Source organism: Oncorhynchus kisutch, linkage group LG12 (assembly GCF_002021735.2).
Source record: "Oncorhynchus kisutch isolate 150728-3 linkage group LG12, Okis_V2, whole genome shotgun sequence".
NCBI classification, from domain to species: domain Eukaryota; kingdom Metazoa; phylum Chordata; class Actinopteri; order Salmoniformes; family Salmonidae; genus Oncorhynchus; species Oncorhynchus kisutch.
Window position 1 is genome coordinate 17205493 of NC_034185.2, and position 17179 is coordinate 17222671.

At 41.1% G+C, this 17179-nt stretch overlaps 1 protein-coding gene across 2 annotated transcripts in view; it reads right to left on the reverse strand.

Annotated features, from left to right (window-relative positions):
* Positions 1–336: 336 nt before the first annotated feature.
* Positions 337–17179, reverse strand: part of LOC109900616 (5'-3' exoribonuclease 2) — a 44850-nt gene continuing 28007 nt past the window's right edge. For both annotated transcript variants that reach the window (XM_020496314.2, XM_020496315.2), the window contains exons 26-31: positions 15711–15779; positions 12031–12165; positions 10742–10872; positions 5868–5931; positions 3428–3575; positions 337–677 (exon numbers count right to left, since the gene is read on the reverse strand). In XM_020496314.2, the coding sequence (XP_020351903.1) occupies positions 615–677; positions 3428–3575; positions 5868–5931; positions 10742–10872; positions 12031–12165; positions 15711–15779 (610 nt within the window). In that variant the 3' untranslated portion in view covers positions 337–614. The remainder of the gene's footprint in view (positions 678–3427; positions 3576–5867; positions 5932–10741; positions 10873–12030; positions 12166–15710; positions 15780–17179) is intronic.

The window sequence follows — 17179 nt, forward strand, 5'->3', positions numbered from 1 at the left end:
AGCCATTCATCTACCTATGAAAATGGACCGTGACGATTTAATGAAACAAGACAGGATATAAAATAGGATGCTATTGGTTAATTACATTATTTTGCCTCAAAAACAAAGGCCCGATGCAACTGCCGTCGAGTTCACCGATCTAAATTAATGACTAAAGACTTAAGTTGATAAAAAACCTAAATAAACCCATTATCTACAGTGTTTAACTGCTTAATGATTTAGGTATTTTAATTTTACAAACAAATTAGATTTTTTTTTTTCTACGAATGCTTGACAAAAAAAAAAGAGCTAGAGGTTGACAGAAATCAGCAGAAATGTGATTCTAAAAACCAAAGATGTGATGCAAAAAGTTGAATTTGGTTTTATTTCAGTAAATAGAGTAACTTGTACACTGAAATATGGAGCTAATCTTTCCAAATGAACTGACAATGACAATTGTCTTGACTGACTTGTATTTCACAAGTTTTACAGGTATTCTTAAAAATGCATTACATAAAAGAACATTTTAGGTAGAATTAAAAACAAAAACATCTTATAAGTCAACAGCCTGAAAAAGACGTGTATTGCGAAAAATAAAAAAATTAAAATCGCCTTCAGCACTACTAGGTCTGAATTTAACTCCAATTGTATTTTCCTTCTGGGGGTGGCAAGTGGTAATTCCGTCCAGAGTGGTATCCCTGTAAAACACAGAAAACAAGGGCCAAATCAGTCAGAAATTTGAGTATGAAGATCAAAGATGTCAGACATTTCAACAGTTTGCTTCATACTAGTCTTCTTCTAATGTATATTTTGAGAGGCTGAATTAGTAGTTACCCTCTGTCTCCCTGCCATATACAGTGCCTTGCAAAAGTATTCACCCCCCTTGGCATTTTTCCTATTTTGTTATATTACAACCTGTAATTTAAATTGATTTTTATTTGGATTTAATTTAATGGACATACACAAAATACTTCCAAATTGGTGAAGTGAAAAAAAAAAAATATATATAAAATATATATAAAATATATATATATATTATTTAAAAAAATGAAAAAGAAAAAAGTGGTTTGTGCATATGTATTCACCCCTTTCACTATATATATATATATATGGACAGGTGTGTATATATATATATATATCAAGCAAGCAGCACTATGAACACCAAGGAGCTCTCCAAACAGGTCAGGGACAAAGTTGTGGAGAAGTACAGATCGGGGTTGGGTTATAAAAAACCATTCAGAGACTTTGAACATCACAAAGAGCACCATTGAATCCATTATTAAAAAATGGAAAGAATATGGCACCACAACAAACCTGCCAAGAGAGGGCCACCCACCAAAACTCACAGACCAGGCAAGGAGGGCATTAATCAGAGAGGCAACAAACAGACCAAAGATAACCCTGAAGGAGCTGCAAAGCTCCACAGCGGAGATTGGAGTATCTGTCCACAGGACCACTAAGTCGTACACTCCACAGAGCTGGGCTTTACAGAAGAGTGGGCCAGAAAAAAGCCATCGCTTAAAGAAAAAAATAATAAGCAAACACGTTTGGTGTTTGCCAAAAGCCATGTGGGAGACTCCCCAAACATATGGAAGGCACTCTGGTCAAATGAGACTAAAATTGAGCTTTTAGGCCATCAAGGAAAACGCTATGTCTGGCACAAAACAAACACCTCTCATCATCCTGAGAACGCCATCCCCACAGTGAAGCATGGTGGTGGCAGCATCATGCTGTGGGGATGTTTTTCTACCGACAGGGACTGGGTAACTGGTCAGAATTGAAGGAATGATGATGGCACTAAATACAGGGAAATTATTGAGGGAAACCTGTTTCTGTCTTCCAGAGATTTGAGACTGGGACAGAGGTTCACCTTCCAGCAGGACAATGACCCTAAGCATACCGCTAAAGCAACACTTGAGTGTTTTAACAGGAAACATTAAATGTATTGGAATGGCCTAGTCAAAGCCCAGACCTCAATCCAATTGAGAATCTGTGTTATGACCTAAAGATTGCTGTACACCAGCGGAACCCATCCCACTTGAAGGAGCTGGAGCAGTTCTGCCTTGAAGAGTAGGCAAACATCCCAGTGGCTAGATGTGCCAAGCTTATAGAGACATACCCCAAGAGACTTGCAGCTGTTATTGCTGCAAAATGTGGCTCTATAAAGTATTTTTAATTCCAGGTTTTAAGGCAATAAAATAGGAAACATTCCAAGTAGGGGTAAATACTTTTGCAAGCCACTATCATACGCATGCAAAATAACTGATCACTATCCACATAAACAATGTTCTGACTTAAAGCCATAAACAAACATCAGTAAACAAACATGTGCATAGTATAGGTAAGTGCTCCTAATGCCCTGGAGGCATGCTCCTAATGCTCTGGAGGCGTTCTCCTTGTAAGGTGGACATTGTTGGCGTCAATAATAGTTACTATCCAGGAAAAGTTCCAAAAGGCCTAATTCATGGTAAACAGGAGTTAGTGCACTCAAACAGTCAAAAGTCACTTCGTGCAGGCTTTATTCCATGATCAAATGAACACAGGTAGGGCTGGGCGATATGGCCAAAATATCATATCCCGAAATAGGTCATTTCATATCCAGATAACAATACATTTCACGATATAGACATTTCCTGTAAATTCAATGAATAAATAGTATATATAAAATGACCACATGTAAAGGCCTATTTCTTATTACATTTGGAATTATACTCAACAAATAAAAGGTATTTGCATTTGGTACCTTGGGTCGAGTGTTAGTATCAACTCATGAAACCCCCGTTTCTCAACCATGTAAATTGGGGCCATGTCTTTGCAGATGTAAGTTGTAACGGCAGCGGTTATCTCCTTCCATCTTCGTGATTCTTTGCCATATGGTGTGCCGCGGGCAAAAGCCTCTTAAAGTCTTGAGTCGGGGGTTTGTTTTGAGCACTTGAGTGTACTTTTCTGGGTCTCATCCATAGACTCTCCGTACTGTTTCACATGATTCTTGCGTAGGTGATAAAAGAGGTTAGTGGTGTTCGAGTTTGTTGTCGGGACCGGCCTGCGGCATATTTTGCGGAGGTTGGTTTTCTGGTCCGTGTCAGCGTTTTGATACCCAAACCACGTCTATGCGACCGAAGTTACCCCTCTTTTAGGTACGAGCTCCCTGTCTCCGTGCCACGTTCACTATCCTCCATGTTTGTTTGTGGTGCAAATGTCCTTCCATACAACATGTGTGGAAGAATGCAAAGTGTCGTCCAATTGACAAAAAATATTGCCGTAAAGAGTGCGACTTGCGACACAACGAAATAAACGATAGAGCATAATAGGAAACGATAGATGTTTTTCTTATTATTGTCATATCGCCCAGCCCTAAACACAGGTATATTGACGTTGAGGTCACGTCTTCCTCATTATTGATGTCATATGTTAGTCCTAAATAAAGTCAGCTGAATAATGTAGTTACCGGTTGTCCTCCACGGTCTCCTCTGCGGTCTCCTCTGTGGTCGTCCTGACCACGCTGCTGATGGTAGCCGCCCTGGCCCTGCCCCCCTCCGTGGCCTCCTCTCTGAGTCGACCGGTCCCAGCCATGCCCACCACCACCATACTGCTGCCTGTGTGGGTACAAACATTGTTGTTTTGGACTTTAATGACTTACTTAATTTGTTAATTTCTGGACTGTAGGGTCTACATCACAAAACAACTCTTAACTGCCATGTCATAGAAGATGACTAAACGAAATCACCGCTAACTTGCAATAATTTAGATGTTATCAGAAAGTAAATTAGACAAACCAGAAATTAAAACAGCTAGCCAATGAACCGTTCAAGTCATCATAACAGAATATAATACAATAAAAAAAATAGTTTCATAGTTTGCCGTATTGTACATTGCTCTTCTTAGATGTATTTTTTAAATTGGCATTAGCACAGTTTACATTTATTCCGAGGGACTTACAGGAGCAATTAGGGTTAAGTGCCTTGCCAAAGGGCACAGCTTTTTCACCTGGTTGGCTCAGGATTTGAACCAGCAACCTTTCGGTTACTGACCCAACTTTAACTGCTAGGCTACCTGACGCCCTGTACTGGCATGATCCAAATTTCAGCTCCAAGACACCAGCAAACCGAATAGGTAGATTGTGCCGATTCATATCTAAATTCTGACATCTGTATGTGCCTTAGCCTTTCAGTACGTTTACATGCACAGTAATAACTCAATATTAAAATAGATGGCAGCAGGTTGAGTATGGCAGTCATGTTAACGCCTTTATCTGCTTATTTTAAATCTGCGCATGGTCATATTCGAAGTAAGCAAATGCCAATTAAAACACCTGGTTTCTGAGTAATCTTTCAAATGAGGAGTTCTAGTGGTGGTGTATTTGATCTGCGCATGTGACATCACCGGTAGTGCAAGCTTCCCTCTTATGCATGAGTGAAGTGAGATCGGAAAACTGAAAGCATGCACTTAGTCTTCATATAAACTTTATATGTCCGAATATGCTTCACAAAACAAATTGTTTGCGATTTTATCATTTATCATAGTCCCCTCGCAGCCTGATTTCAGATGTGTCCTTGTGAACAATATTAGGGAAATTGCAAAGCATGTAAACGTTTAAGTCAAACTATTATATTAATCTGACTATCCGCAATTGTTTTGTGTGCATGTTAGCGTCTCATAGACAGCTACAAACACATTAGCCATGCTGGGCAATTTAGGCTTCAGGCCCTCCCTGCTCCAGTCCTACCCATTATTCAGTCTAAATATGTCAAAGCGCCTAATCAGGAGCAAAAAAAAACCCAAACCTTTTCCAGTTCTATTGATGCAGCTTTCAATTGACCATGGTGACCTAGCAACATCCCTGCTAATTAGTATCGACCTGGAGATTTAATTCAGAAGAAAATGGCCACCCATTTCACATGAATAAAAGTATAAGAATATTAAATGTATGCCAAAGTATCTAATAAACCAGACATTTACATGTGACTTGAATCGTGAATTGCACTCATCCCTAAAATGAGGACGCCACATTGCATGTGTGTGACGCCCACACCACCAGTCCAAGACTAATGCCTCAGCAATGTGTCCATCCATAAGCCAAGCCACCATATTAAGTCTCATATTATTCACTACAATGGTTGAAGGAAGAAGGAACCGTCCTAGAAGGGCCCATCCCTCATTATTGAACCATGTCACATTCATCCCCAATGCCAGACTTAGCAGTGCACTGGAATCCGTAATCCCTCCTACAGGTTCCTTATGCATGTAATTTCAGTCCAGCTGGTATAAGTAGTTATAGAAACAGTTTTCAGTTCACCACTAATAACTAGTGACCTAAGGTGACAGAGAGACACAATGGACCTGGAAGGCCTGAAAAGTTGAACCAAAGAAGCTGATTAGTCCTTCAAGAGGTCTGGAGAAAGAATCAATGACGGGTCTGTGCGGACACTGTGGCGCCGAAATGATACTGCCAGAGCAGTATTAGTGATGCCTCATTAAGTTGGCCAAACCTCCTCAAGAGAAATTTGTTTAGCGCTCCCAAATTCTTAATTCATCTCTAAGCCCCCCCATGGTGAAGCCCAGTGGCCTCAACTAATAAAGCAAGATGTTTCATCTACCTGTACATTTAGTGGGACTCAGTGGTCCCCCACTAAAGCATTGGAACAGTTTGTACTAACCACATATTACACTAAACCCCATGTGTAGTAAAAAAACAAATGTGTATCAAGGTTAACTTAATATGCTGCAGCGAGCACCCTTAAAAAAAAAATAAAAAAAGGTACTACATCGGTTTGTAAAGTTTATATAAAATTCTACTGCATCAGTCATGAACTTAGTAGGCCCAGGATGAGGGAATACCGTGTAAATACATGCCTTTGTATAAAAAGCAGACAAAGCCGTAGACTCACCTTGGATATTGCTGTGGAGGGTTGTATGGGGGAGGTGTCCCTAGAAGACCCTGCTGCCTAGAATCTGTGGACGACAAGAGACTTTCAAAAAAGGGCGCCAACACACTACTGAGTGAACATAACGAGCGCAACTCTTAAAGAGCAATACTTTATTTATCTAAGAATTTTGTTCTGATGAGTTGCCATCAGTGTAATTTCTACACACCCACCCACATATTGCATAGATAAAATCAGCTATGAGATTTGTCTCAGTAGAGTGTAAATGTTAGAATGACAAAATGGGACACCACTTAATTTAAAAAATAATAATAAGACAATTCCTTTGAGTGAAAGTTAAAAGTCCTGCACGAAATGTTTGCCAATCAATATGGAAACTCAGATTTGGTATACAACACTGCAACAGCATGTCAAAATGTACAAGTTAATTAACCCAATTAATTTGAGCTTTAACCTCAATATCAAACCCATACATTTCAATCTTAAAACTGATCCAAGAGATAAAACAATCCCAAAGATAAAATGAAGCCCATTGAAGCACTAAATCACAATAAGATTTGAGGTGGGTGGAAAAGAGAAAAAATGCTTCATTTGCATTCCTTCCTTCAGGAAAATGAAATAAGCATTCAGTGGGCAGCATTGTGGATGGCTCAAGTACCCCTGGTTCTAGCGCAGCGAGCCCCTTTGAGAGCCGCTTCTTCTAGATCCGCTGTTGCCAAGGCAATGACCAGCTGCAAGCCTGGGACTTGTTTGTTTATAGGGGCAGGCCTGGTGAGTGGGTGAGACAGGAGGAGAGGGGGCGGGGTGAAGGGTGTGATGAAAAGAACTTCAGCAAAGAAAAGCCAGTCATTTACAAACCTGGATTGGAGGCTGGTGTTAAAAGAAATTTGATAAGAGGCGATGGGATCCCTGGGAAATAAACACGTTTGGCCTGGTGGTACAATACCTAGTGCTCAATGTTATGACATGTAGAGAGTTTAACATGGTCTGAGATGACCAAGAGAGAAGATAGACTGGTTGGTCAGTCTGACTTACGGTGGAGTAAAGTAGACCACAAGCCAACATAACTGAGCAAACTAAGGTTCAGATGTATAATTTTCAGCCACTTGAGAAACAGTTATTTTTTCTATGTATAACCGAAACATACCAACAATGCATAACTGTTTGTCCAGACGAAGTGATTAGGTTGGATCTGTAGATGAGTAAATCTTGACAGTTAATAATCTCTTGGACCAACACAACCTTATTGAGGACCACCCACTCTGGCCTGTGTCTTCTGTCCTACTCTGATGACCTGTCAGGCAGTCACTCAACGGCGGACATTACAATTACACACCTGTCAATCTCCTTAATTAACAATGATCTAAAACTCTAGAGCCCTGGGCCATGTGATACAAAAGACAATGAAGGATTACACCTAAAATCCCCCGGTACAATATACAGTCACTGTATTAACCCAAGGGATTACAACTAGCTCAAACCAACTCACATGTCCCTCAATACACATGTTCTTCCATTACTATAGTAAAACAGTTGGTGAAGTTATAGGTCTAGAACTTCTACGTTTGGAAATAGAATTCCAGGTATAAGACCGTTAAACTGCAACTTTTAAACGGTGCGACAAAAACACAATGTGACTGGACGTCAGAAGACTAATGGCGACCAGCGGTGTCTCCCCGGTGGGTCATTACACAGCAGCCATTTTGAATAGGCACAACAAAACCCCACAGCATGTTTCAGAGACAGTGCGTTGACACATCACCACATGGGGGTAGAGGTGCAGTCAAAGGGGAAGTTAACTTTGGTTTCAACCCTCCCTAGTCTACCACACATCCAATCAAATGGGATCCTCCCAGAAGGCTTTTATCAGAAGGGCCAGTGTGTCCAGAAGCACTTGACAATCTCATTACCACCCCCAGTCTCCCAGAGCAGCTAGCACCACTAATCAGCAAACGGGGACACCGGGAGGGACACAGGAGCCCCCCCAACCCAACACAAAGGACCCAGCCGGACCAGGGTGATTACTGACAACCTAGTGGATCCTCTCAGAGAGAGACAGTTAACAGCAACAAAAGCATGTCTTTGAACTCCGAGCACACTACCGTCCTAGAGTTGTTTTCTAGTCTGGTCTCAATAACTAGTCAGGCTAATTGTGCTGTTGGGACCGATAATGCCAAGTCTGCATGTATACAGTGCCTATAGAAAGTCTACACCGCACTTGAATTTCTACACATTTTGTGTTACAAAGTGGGATTAAAATGGATTTAATTGTGAATTTTGTCAATGATCTACACAACACTCTGTCAAAGTGGAAGAACAATTCTACTATATCTGAAAGACTAATGAAAAATAACACGAATATATCTTCATTAGATAAGAATTCACCCCAGAGTCAATACATGTTAGAAACACCATAGGCAGAGTCTTCTTGGGTAAGTCTCACCTGTATTGTGCTATTCTATTTACAATTATTCACGCTCTGTCAAGATGTTGGTGATCCTGGCTAGACAGCAATTTTAAAGTCTTGCCATAGATTTAAACATATTTAAGTCAAAACCGTAACTTGGCCACTCAGGAACATTTACTGTCTTCTTGGTAGGCAACTCAAGCGTAGATTTTGCTTTGTGTTGTATGTTATTGTCCTGCTGAAAGGTGAATTCCTCTCCCAGTGTCTGGTGTAAGACAGACTGAAGCAGGTTTTACTTTAGGATTTTGACTGCGCTTAGCTCCATTTCTTTTCATCCTGAAAAACTCACTAGTCTTTGCCGATGTCAAGCATACCCATAATATGATGCAGCCACCACCATGCTTGAAAATGAGGCAGTTAAGTTACTCAATTATGTCTTTGAACCCACCCCCCCAACATGAGGTTTGCATTTATGCCCAAAAGTGTATTACTTAGCTATGTTTTTTTGCAGTATTACTTTAGTGGCTGGCTGTATATTTTTATTCTATAGATTTGCACTCTTCTTTTCACTCTCATTGAAGTCATTACTGTGGAGTCACTGCACTATCATTGAAGTCATTACTGTGGAGTCACTGCAATGTTGTTAATCCAGCCTCAGTTTTCTACCATCACAGTCAATGAACTCTGTAGCTGTTTTTATAAAATCCCTAATGGTCTCATGGTGACATCCCTAAGCTATTTCCTTCCTGTCCTGCAGCTCAGTTCAGATGGACGGCTGCATCTTTGATTTGTCTGGGTGGTTTAATACATCAGCATCATTTCCATGCTTAAAGACATATTCAATGTCTGATTTATTGTTACCCATCTACCAATCACAGCAGTTTCTTTATGAGGCTTTGTGAGCTCCCTGGTCTTTGTAGACGAATCTGTGCTTGAAATTCAATACTTGACTGGGGAACCTTACAGATGTATGGGGAAAGAGGAAGGGGGTAGTCATTAAAAATAATGTCAAGCCCCATTATTTCACACAGAGTGAATTCATAACTTGTGATTTGTTAAGCCAGATTTTACTTCTGAACTATCTTAGTTTTGCCTAAACAAAAGGGGGTGAATACTAACAATTTTTTAATAAATAAAAATATATATATTTTCACTTGACATGTTAATTTTGTGTAGATCAATGACCCCAAAAAATTACATTTACATCTATTTAAATCCCACTTTGTAACACAACAAAATGTGAAAAGTTCAACGGGGTGTAGACTTTCCATAGGGAATGTGGTTATTAATCTCATTAAATATAACAATTCATAATCATGAAACCTGTACATAAATGAGTTGACCAAAATGGCTAGATCCTCTTATTACGGATAGGCATGGGAATAAATACTACAATTATTTCTACAATTATTTCATGTAAATTGCTCTTACTGACTTAATGTGTAGGCCATCTGGTTATTCAAGGAAAGTGTCAAAGGTACAGTAGTTGGTGAAATTAAGCAGTTACAATTCACATCAACTAAATGTTAATATCAAGCCGCCAGAAGTGTAGGAATAATTACATCTCTTCAGGAGGACTAGAAGAACATGAATAAAAAAATCCCACCGTCACGTAAAGTGACAATTTGAAGAGAAACAGGCCCACAATCAGATGGGCCAGAGTATTAACCCTGATTGCCTTAATCAAAATAACGCTCATATAGAAAAAGAGAGGATGAAGTTCGGTCCTACGCTGCTAATTGGCAAGTTTACCATCAGGAATAAACAGCATAGGCCAGGGGAGGCACTGGCTGCCACAATCCGAAGGAGCCAAGGCTTATTTGCATCAAGTGCCACCATAATAGTCTCGACTCCCCCACAAGCTATCAGCAGACAGATGAGATTATTCATCCATTTGCAAATTAGCACATCAAAGTCAAATTGGAGAACCGAGTCTGCTTCCCAAATGACAAACTATTCCCTATATAGTGCACTACTTTTGACTGGAGCTCTACGGGCACGATATAGGTCAAAAGTAGTGCACTATGTAGGGAATAGGGTGCTATTTGTAACACACACCTGCTGTCAGAGGAGCATGAGGCAAGGGCCCAACCAGGAGCCTCTGATTAGGGGCAGGGAAACAGAGAGAGAGAATGTCCCCCCTCCATATGTAGGTTATACCATTCTAACTTCCCAGTGTTGAACAAAGGGCCATTTAATTGTATAATATAGTTATTTGTCTTTTCAGAAGAGGTATGATATCTCAGCCAAGGAGAAAGGAAGTGAAATGTTCCCGCAAGTAAGGAATTGTGAAACAAAAGGCCTTATCGGAACGGAGATTACTGGCCGTCTGACAGCCTTTCTATTGCCCATTTTCGATAGAGAGAGTTACTACTTGACACAATGTAAAGGCTATATTTTAGTTGATCAGAAATCCAGTAAACGTGTGTTTGTCTGAGGCCTGCCCTGCCTGTGTGGGGGTAGGTCTTACGTTGGAAGGGTGGGAGGTGACCACCACTGCCGCTGTGGGGGGGCCTGTTGTAGTTCCCCTGGTGGTAGTTGCCAGGGGGCGGAGCGTTGCTGTACTGCCCACCTCCCTGCTGCTGTCTGTTCATGCTGTGACTGAAAACAACAGAACACGCAGAGTAAGTCACAGACGTTAAACATCAGTTAACGGCTGTTCCATATACACTTCTATAAGTGCCAGCTGCCAGCCAAATAGCTGACTACTAACCCTTGTGGCCGGGTACTTAATTGAGGAAGACATTTGGGTCCGGATGCCACGCCAAGCGCACCCAATACGGTGGCTACATTAGATTCAGGAACACACCAAGTCTGAGGCATTAAACATCAGCTAACGGCAGAAATCCTACACATACAGAACACATTTCATAAAACATTCCTACTGAGATGTAGTATATTATAGACATGACTGCTAATACTAACCATTTCCTGTCACAGCTACACAGACTAACGAGTTTCAGAAGAACGTTTTTTGTTTCTAGCCATTTTGAGCCTGTAATCGAACCCACAAATGCTGATGCTCCAGATACTCAACTTGTCTAATGAAGGCCAGTTTATGGCTTCTTTCATCAGCACAACAGTTTTCAGCTGTGCTAACAATTTCAAAAGGGTTTTCTAATGATCAATTAACCTTTTAAAATTATAAACTTGGATTAGCTAACACAACGTGCCATTGGAACACAGGTGTGAAGGTTGCTGATAATGGGCCTCTGTACTTCTATGTAGATATTCCATGAAAAATCTGCCGTTTCCAGCTACAATAGTCCATTACAACATTAACAATGTCTACACTGTATTTCTGATCAATTTGATGTTATTTCAAAAACAAGGACATTTCTAAGTGACCCAATACTTTTGAACGGTATGTGTGTATGTGCGTGCACACACAAGTTCAGAATCAGCCAGATGTTCAATTGCCCAGGTTCCTTAAAGGGGCAATCCGGGATAGGTACATTCATTTTTAGACTTCATGAACTTTGAACTTGGTTTAACTATTTACTTTGTTAATGTAACAGTGAACACTGTATAGTTTAAAACATTCCTCAGCTGTTCATCAAACAACGCATGGTGGGGGTGAGCATTGTTTGAATTAGACTGCAGATTTAAATGATAATTAAGCCTTCTGAGAACGTCTGACTAAGTAAAATAAAAGAGCTTAGATGGCATAAATCAAAAGGTGGGTATTTAATGGCGACTGTTGAAGGGACGTCATAAAGGTCGGTCAATGCTATCTAGTTTGAAGTGGTGTACACGTACCCCAGGGCCCTGAAGGCTGACTGGTCAAGGTGGACCTGCTGCCTGTTGGAGTTGAAACCCAGTTGGGGCCTCCAGTTACCCCTGCCACGGTTACCTCTCTCCCAGTCCCCAGGCTTCAGAACCTTCTCAGGCATCCTGAGGAAAGATTGTGGTAAGTACAATTTTTAGATTTTACAAACAAATGAACAGTAACAAACAATCAACACCATACAATGTCAGAGCTCCATGATCAAACAAAAAAATAAAGACAACACACATTAAAGACAACAATAAAGACAACACACATGGGAAAATACAGGGCATTCGGAAAGTATTCAGACCCTTTCCCCTTTTCTACAATTTGTTACGTTACAGCCTTATTCTAAAAAGTATTAAATTAATTTCCCCCCTCAATCTACACACAATACCCCATAACGACAAAGTGAAAATAGGTTTATAAATGTTAGCACATGAACTTAAAATAAAAAACAGAAATAACTTATTACATAAGTATTCAGACCCTTTGCTACGAGACAAAAAAATAAAAAAATCAGCTTGGTTGCATCCCGTTTCCATTGATCATCCTTGAGAAGTTTCTACAAGTTGGGGTTCATCTGTGGTAAATTAAATTGACTGGACATGATTTGGAATGGCACACACCTGTCTATATAAGGCCCCATAGTAGACAGTGCATGTCAGAGTAAAAACCAAGCCATGAGGTCGAAGGATTTGTCTATAGAGCTCCGAGACAGGATTGTGTCGAGGCACAGATCTGGGGAAGGGTACTAAAACATTTCTGCAGCATTGAAGGTCCCCAAGAACACGGTGGCCTCCATCATTCTTGAATGGAAGAAACTTCTAACCACCAAGACTCTTCCTCAAGCTGGCTGATCGGCAAAACTGTGCAATCGGGGGAGAAGTGCCTTGGTCAGGGAGGTGATCAAGAACCCGATGGTCAATCTGACAGAGCTCCAGAATTCCTCTGTGGAGATGGGAGAACCTTTCAGAAGGACAACCATCTCTGCAGCATTCCACCAATCAGGTATTTTATGGTAGAGTGGCCAGATGGAAGCCACTCTTCTGAAAAAGGCACATGACAGCACACTAGGAGTTTGCCAAAAGGAACCTAAAGGACTCTGACCATGACAAACAAGATTCCCTGGTCTGATAAAACAAGGATTAAACTCTTTGGCCTGAAAGCCAAGCGTCTCATCTTGAGGAAACCAGGCATCAGCTGGCCAATACAATGACGCATGGTGGTAGCATCATGCTGTGGGGACGTTTTTCAGCATCAGGGACTAGGAGGCTAGTCAGGATGGAGGGAAAGATGAACGGCGCAAAGTACAGAGAGATCCTTGATGAAATCCTCCAGAGCGCTCAGGACCTCAGACTGGGGTGAAGGTTCACCTAACAGGACAGCGACCCTAAGCACACAGCCAAGACAACGCAGGAGTGGCGTCGGGACAAGTCTCTGAATGGTCCTTGAGTGGCCCCAGCCAGAGCCCGAACTTGAGAGACCTGGAGAGACCTGAAAATAGCTGTGCAGCGATGCACCCCATCCAACCTGACAGAGCTTGAGAGGATCTGCAGAGAAGAATGGGAGAAACTCCCCAAATACAGGTGTGCCAAGCTTGTAGCGTCATACCCAAGAAGACTTGAAGCTGTAATCGCTGCTAAAGGTGCTTCAAAGTAGTACTGAGTAAATGGTCTGAATGCTTACGGTTATGTGATGTTTTAGATTTTCAATACATTTGCAAATTGTCTAAAAATTAGTTGTTGCCTTGTCATTATGGGGTATTGTGTGTAGATTGATGAGCCAATAAAACAATTTTATACATTTTAGAATAAGGCTGTAATGTAACAAAATGTGGAAAAAGTGAAGGTGATCTGAATACTTTCCAAATGCGCTGTATGTCCATGGTATCACATCAGGACAAGTAAAGATTGTTTTTCTTTGAAGTCCATCAGGCCTTGCCAGACAGTGACGTTAAAGTGAGTGACTCGTCAGTAGCCTACCAAATTGCATCGGTAAGAGAGCCATTCACTTAGCTCCCTAATATGCTTACTGGTAGACTTTTGAGATTATCTACAAATAAATTATTAAAACATTCAATGAATATGGTGAATCATTCTCACCGCAAGAACAATAGGTAGGCTAGTGGAGAGATATCATATTTTGCACCAGAGTGAGGCTAAAAGAAAACAGCTTGAATTGTTTTAAGCCAATGATACTTATATGGAATATTCAACGATATTGACATATGTCTAGTGATTTAATCAAAGTGTTCACAACGGACTAGTCAACTGCTGCTTTCTGTGTAGCAAAGCCCCTGTCAAACGCCTGCTTCATTCATGCCTGTATTGCAGATGGCTGAGAAAATGCCTCAAAAGGAAGCTTGAAGCCTGTGGAAGTCAGCAGACTGCTACAGGATTCTTTAAAGGCCCAACGCAGTCAAAATATATTTCTTTCTTGTGTTTTATATCATATTGTATAACAGCTGATGAAACACTTTTGCACCCCTAGGGCGGTGGAGATCTTCAGGGTAGTAAGTTGGTCTGTTGATATCCCTCTAGTGGTGTAGGGGCTGTGCTTGGACAAAGTGGGTGGGCTAATATCCTGCCAGGTTGGCCCTCCGGGGCTATTGTCGGACGGGGCCACAGAGTCCCCCGTCCCAACCAGTCTCAACTATCTATGCTGTAATAGTCTATGTGCCAGGGGTCTAGGGTGAGTCTGTTATATCTCGTGTAATTCTCCTGTGTGAATTTAATTATTCTCTCTCTCTCTCTCTCTCTCTCTCTCTCCCTCTCCCTCTCCCTCTCCCTCCCGGAGGACCTGAGCCCTAGGATCATGCCTCAGGACTACCTGGCCTGATGACTCCTTGCTGTCCCCAGTCCAACTGGTCATGCTGCTGCTCCAGTTCTGCCTGCGGCTAAGGAACCCTGAACTGTTCACCGGACGTGCTACCTTGTCCCAGACCTGCTGTTTTCCACTCTCTCTCCCTACCACACCTGCTGTCTTGACCTTTGAACGATCGGCTATGAAAAGTAAACTGAAATTTACTCCTGATGTACTGACCTGTTGTACCCTCTAAAACCACTGTGATTATTATTTGACCCTGCCGGTCATCTATGAACGTTTGAACATCTTGAAGAACAATCTGTCCTTAAATGACCACGTACTCTCAATCTCCACCCGGCACAGCCAGAAGTGGACTGGCCACCCCTCAGAGCCTGGTTCCTCTCTAGGTTTCTTCCCAGGTTCCTGCCTTCCTAGGGAGTTTTTCCTAGCCACTGTGTTTCCACATTTGCGTTGCTTGCTGATTGAGGTTTTAGGCTGGGTTTCTATATAGCACTTTGTGCCCTCTGCTGATCTAAAAAGGGCTTTATAAATACATTTGATTGATTAAACATTTTTTATTATTTATAAATCATATTTTTCCCCCGGCTGAAAACACAATATAGCATTAGAATGTACTAGACGGCCACCAAAATAGAATAGAGCTCGTTTGGCAAAAATGTCAACCTGGGGGGAGCCTGGCTGGCTACATGTGTTTGTGGAAAATACTGAGAATATACACCAGGTGTTATACACACAGTAAGATTATATACAACACCCATGAAATGGGAACATGTTAATTATAAAAACTAAGTATTAAAATAGCTATATTTATATATATATATAAAATAAACAATTAACTTACTTAGCTCCAGGAAGAATGACAGCCTTGAACACAAAGGTCTCTCCGTACTGTGGGTCCTTATATTTCACTCTGCCAAGATAAAAAGGAACAATTTACACATTTATAAAACATAATTTTTGCTACAATTGATTTTATGAATTATTAATGTGTTAGTTTATATTGGAACTTAACCTGTATTTCGCCTAAGTGAAAACAGAAAAATTGTTTCCAAGAACATGGATCCCCCCTAAGAGTACAGGCAAAGCTGACCCCAAACCTTGCATTGGCAATATATTCAATAACCATCCTGCCCCAAGGAGAAATGCAGTGATCCCTGGTATTATCATCCTTCGATACTCCAGCGCTGGTCATAGAAAACGCTATCAATTCAAGTTTGGCATGAGTCTTGTTCCAGCTCAGTGTGAATGAGGGACACGTCTTCAAAATGGCCCCCTATAGCTGGTCAAAAGTAATGAACTATATAGGGAGCCATTTGGGACGCAGGCCCGGTGTGAATGAAAGAGTCTCAGCTTCTCTTAGACCTGACCCCGCAGAGGGCCCAGCAGGTCATTTCATCTAAGGACCCAGTGACAGTTGCAGTCCTCTTGTGGTAAATATGAGAGTCTGAATTCGACCATTGTAGCAACAAAAAAAAGAATTTAGTTTCACACAGAAGTTGACCTTCGACATCGCCTCCTGGTCGAGATCAATCACGAAGTTAGGCAGGAATGTGAATTTGCGACTTACCACTAAGGATTGTCAACTTGCCCTTCTGGTGAAAATTCTTACGGAATTCAGTCTGTGTACAGCCAGATATGGTAAAACATTCAAGTATGAATAAATTGTAGCTTCTATCAAATTGAATTGTTGCAGATAAAAGGCTCTGCCTGATGACATAGGGCACATTAAAAAAATCACTTTTGTGGTTATAGTCCCATGTACCGAATACAAAATACAAGTTAAATGGGTTTTCATCACATTTTCAACACTACTGATGGTTCTCACAAAAAAAGGCTTGCGTTGTATAGCGAGTGTACCCACTCTGGTATTGGCATGTGCGCTCGAGCCAACAGCATGCAGGGCAGATGCAGTACTCTATCTACGCCGCTGTTGGCTACAGCATATGTATAGCCTACATGAGATTATTATGGACAAAAGAGCAAGATTATTTTTGTCAAAAACGGCAGCCAAGCGTTGATGAACATGTCAGCAGAATAAGACCCTCAATATTCATTGAAAAAGAGCATCAAGCTCATCACCTTGCACTTTCTCGACCCTGTGAAGTTCATAATTTATTTAATTTGTAGCCTAATAAACTGCATACTTTCCCTAGTGGGAGGACCACACATCTGACTCCAAATTTACTTTGTCGACATTTGGAAAATGTACATAAAAACGTTCTGTTTCCATCAAGCCTGTCAATGACATTTTTTTATCCTACATGTACTTAACTCACATAAAAAGGTTGGATGGAAACCTGGTTAATGGGA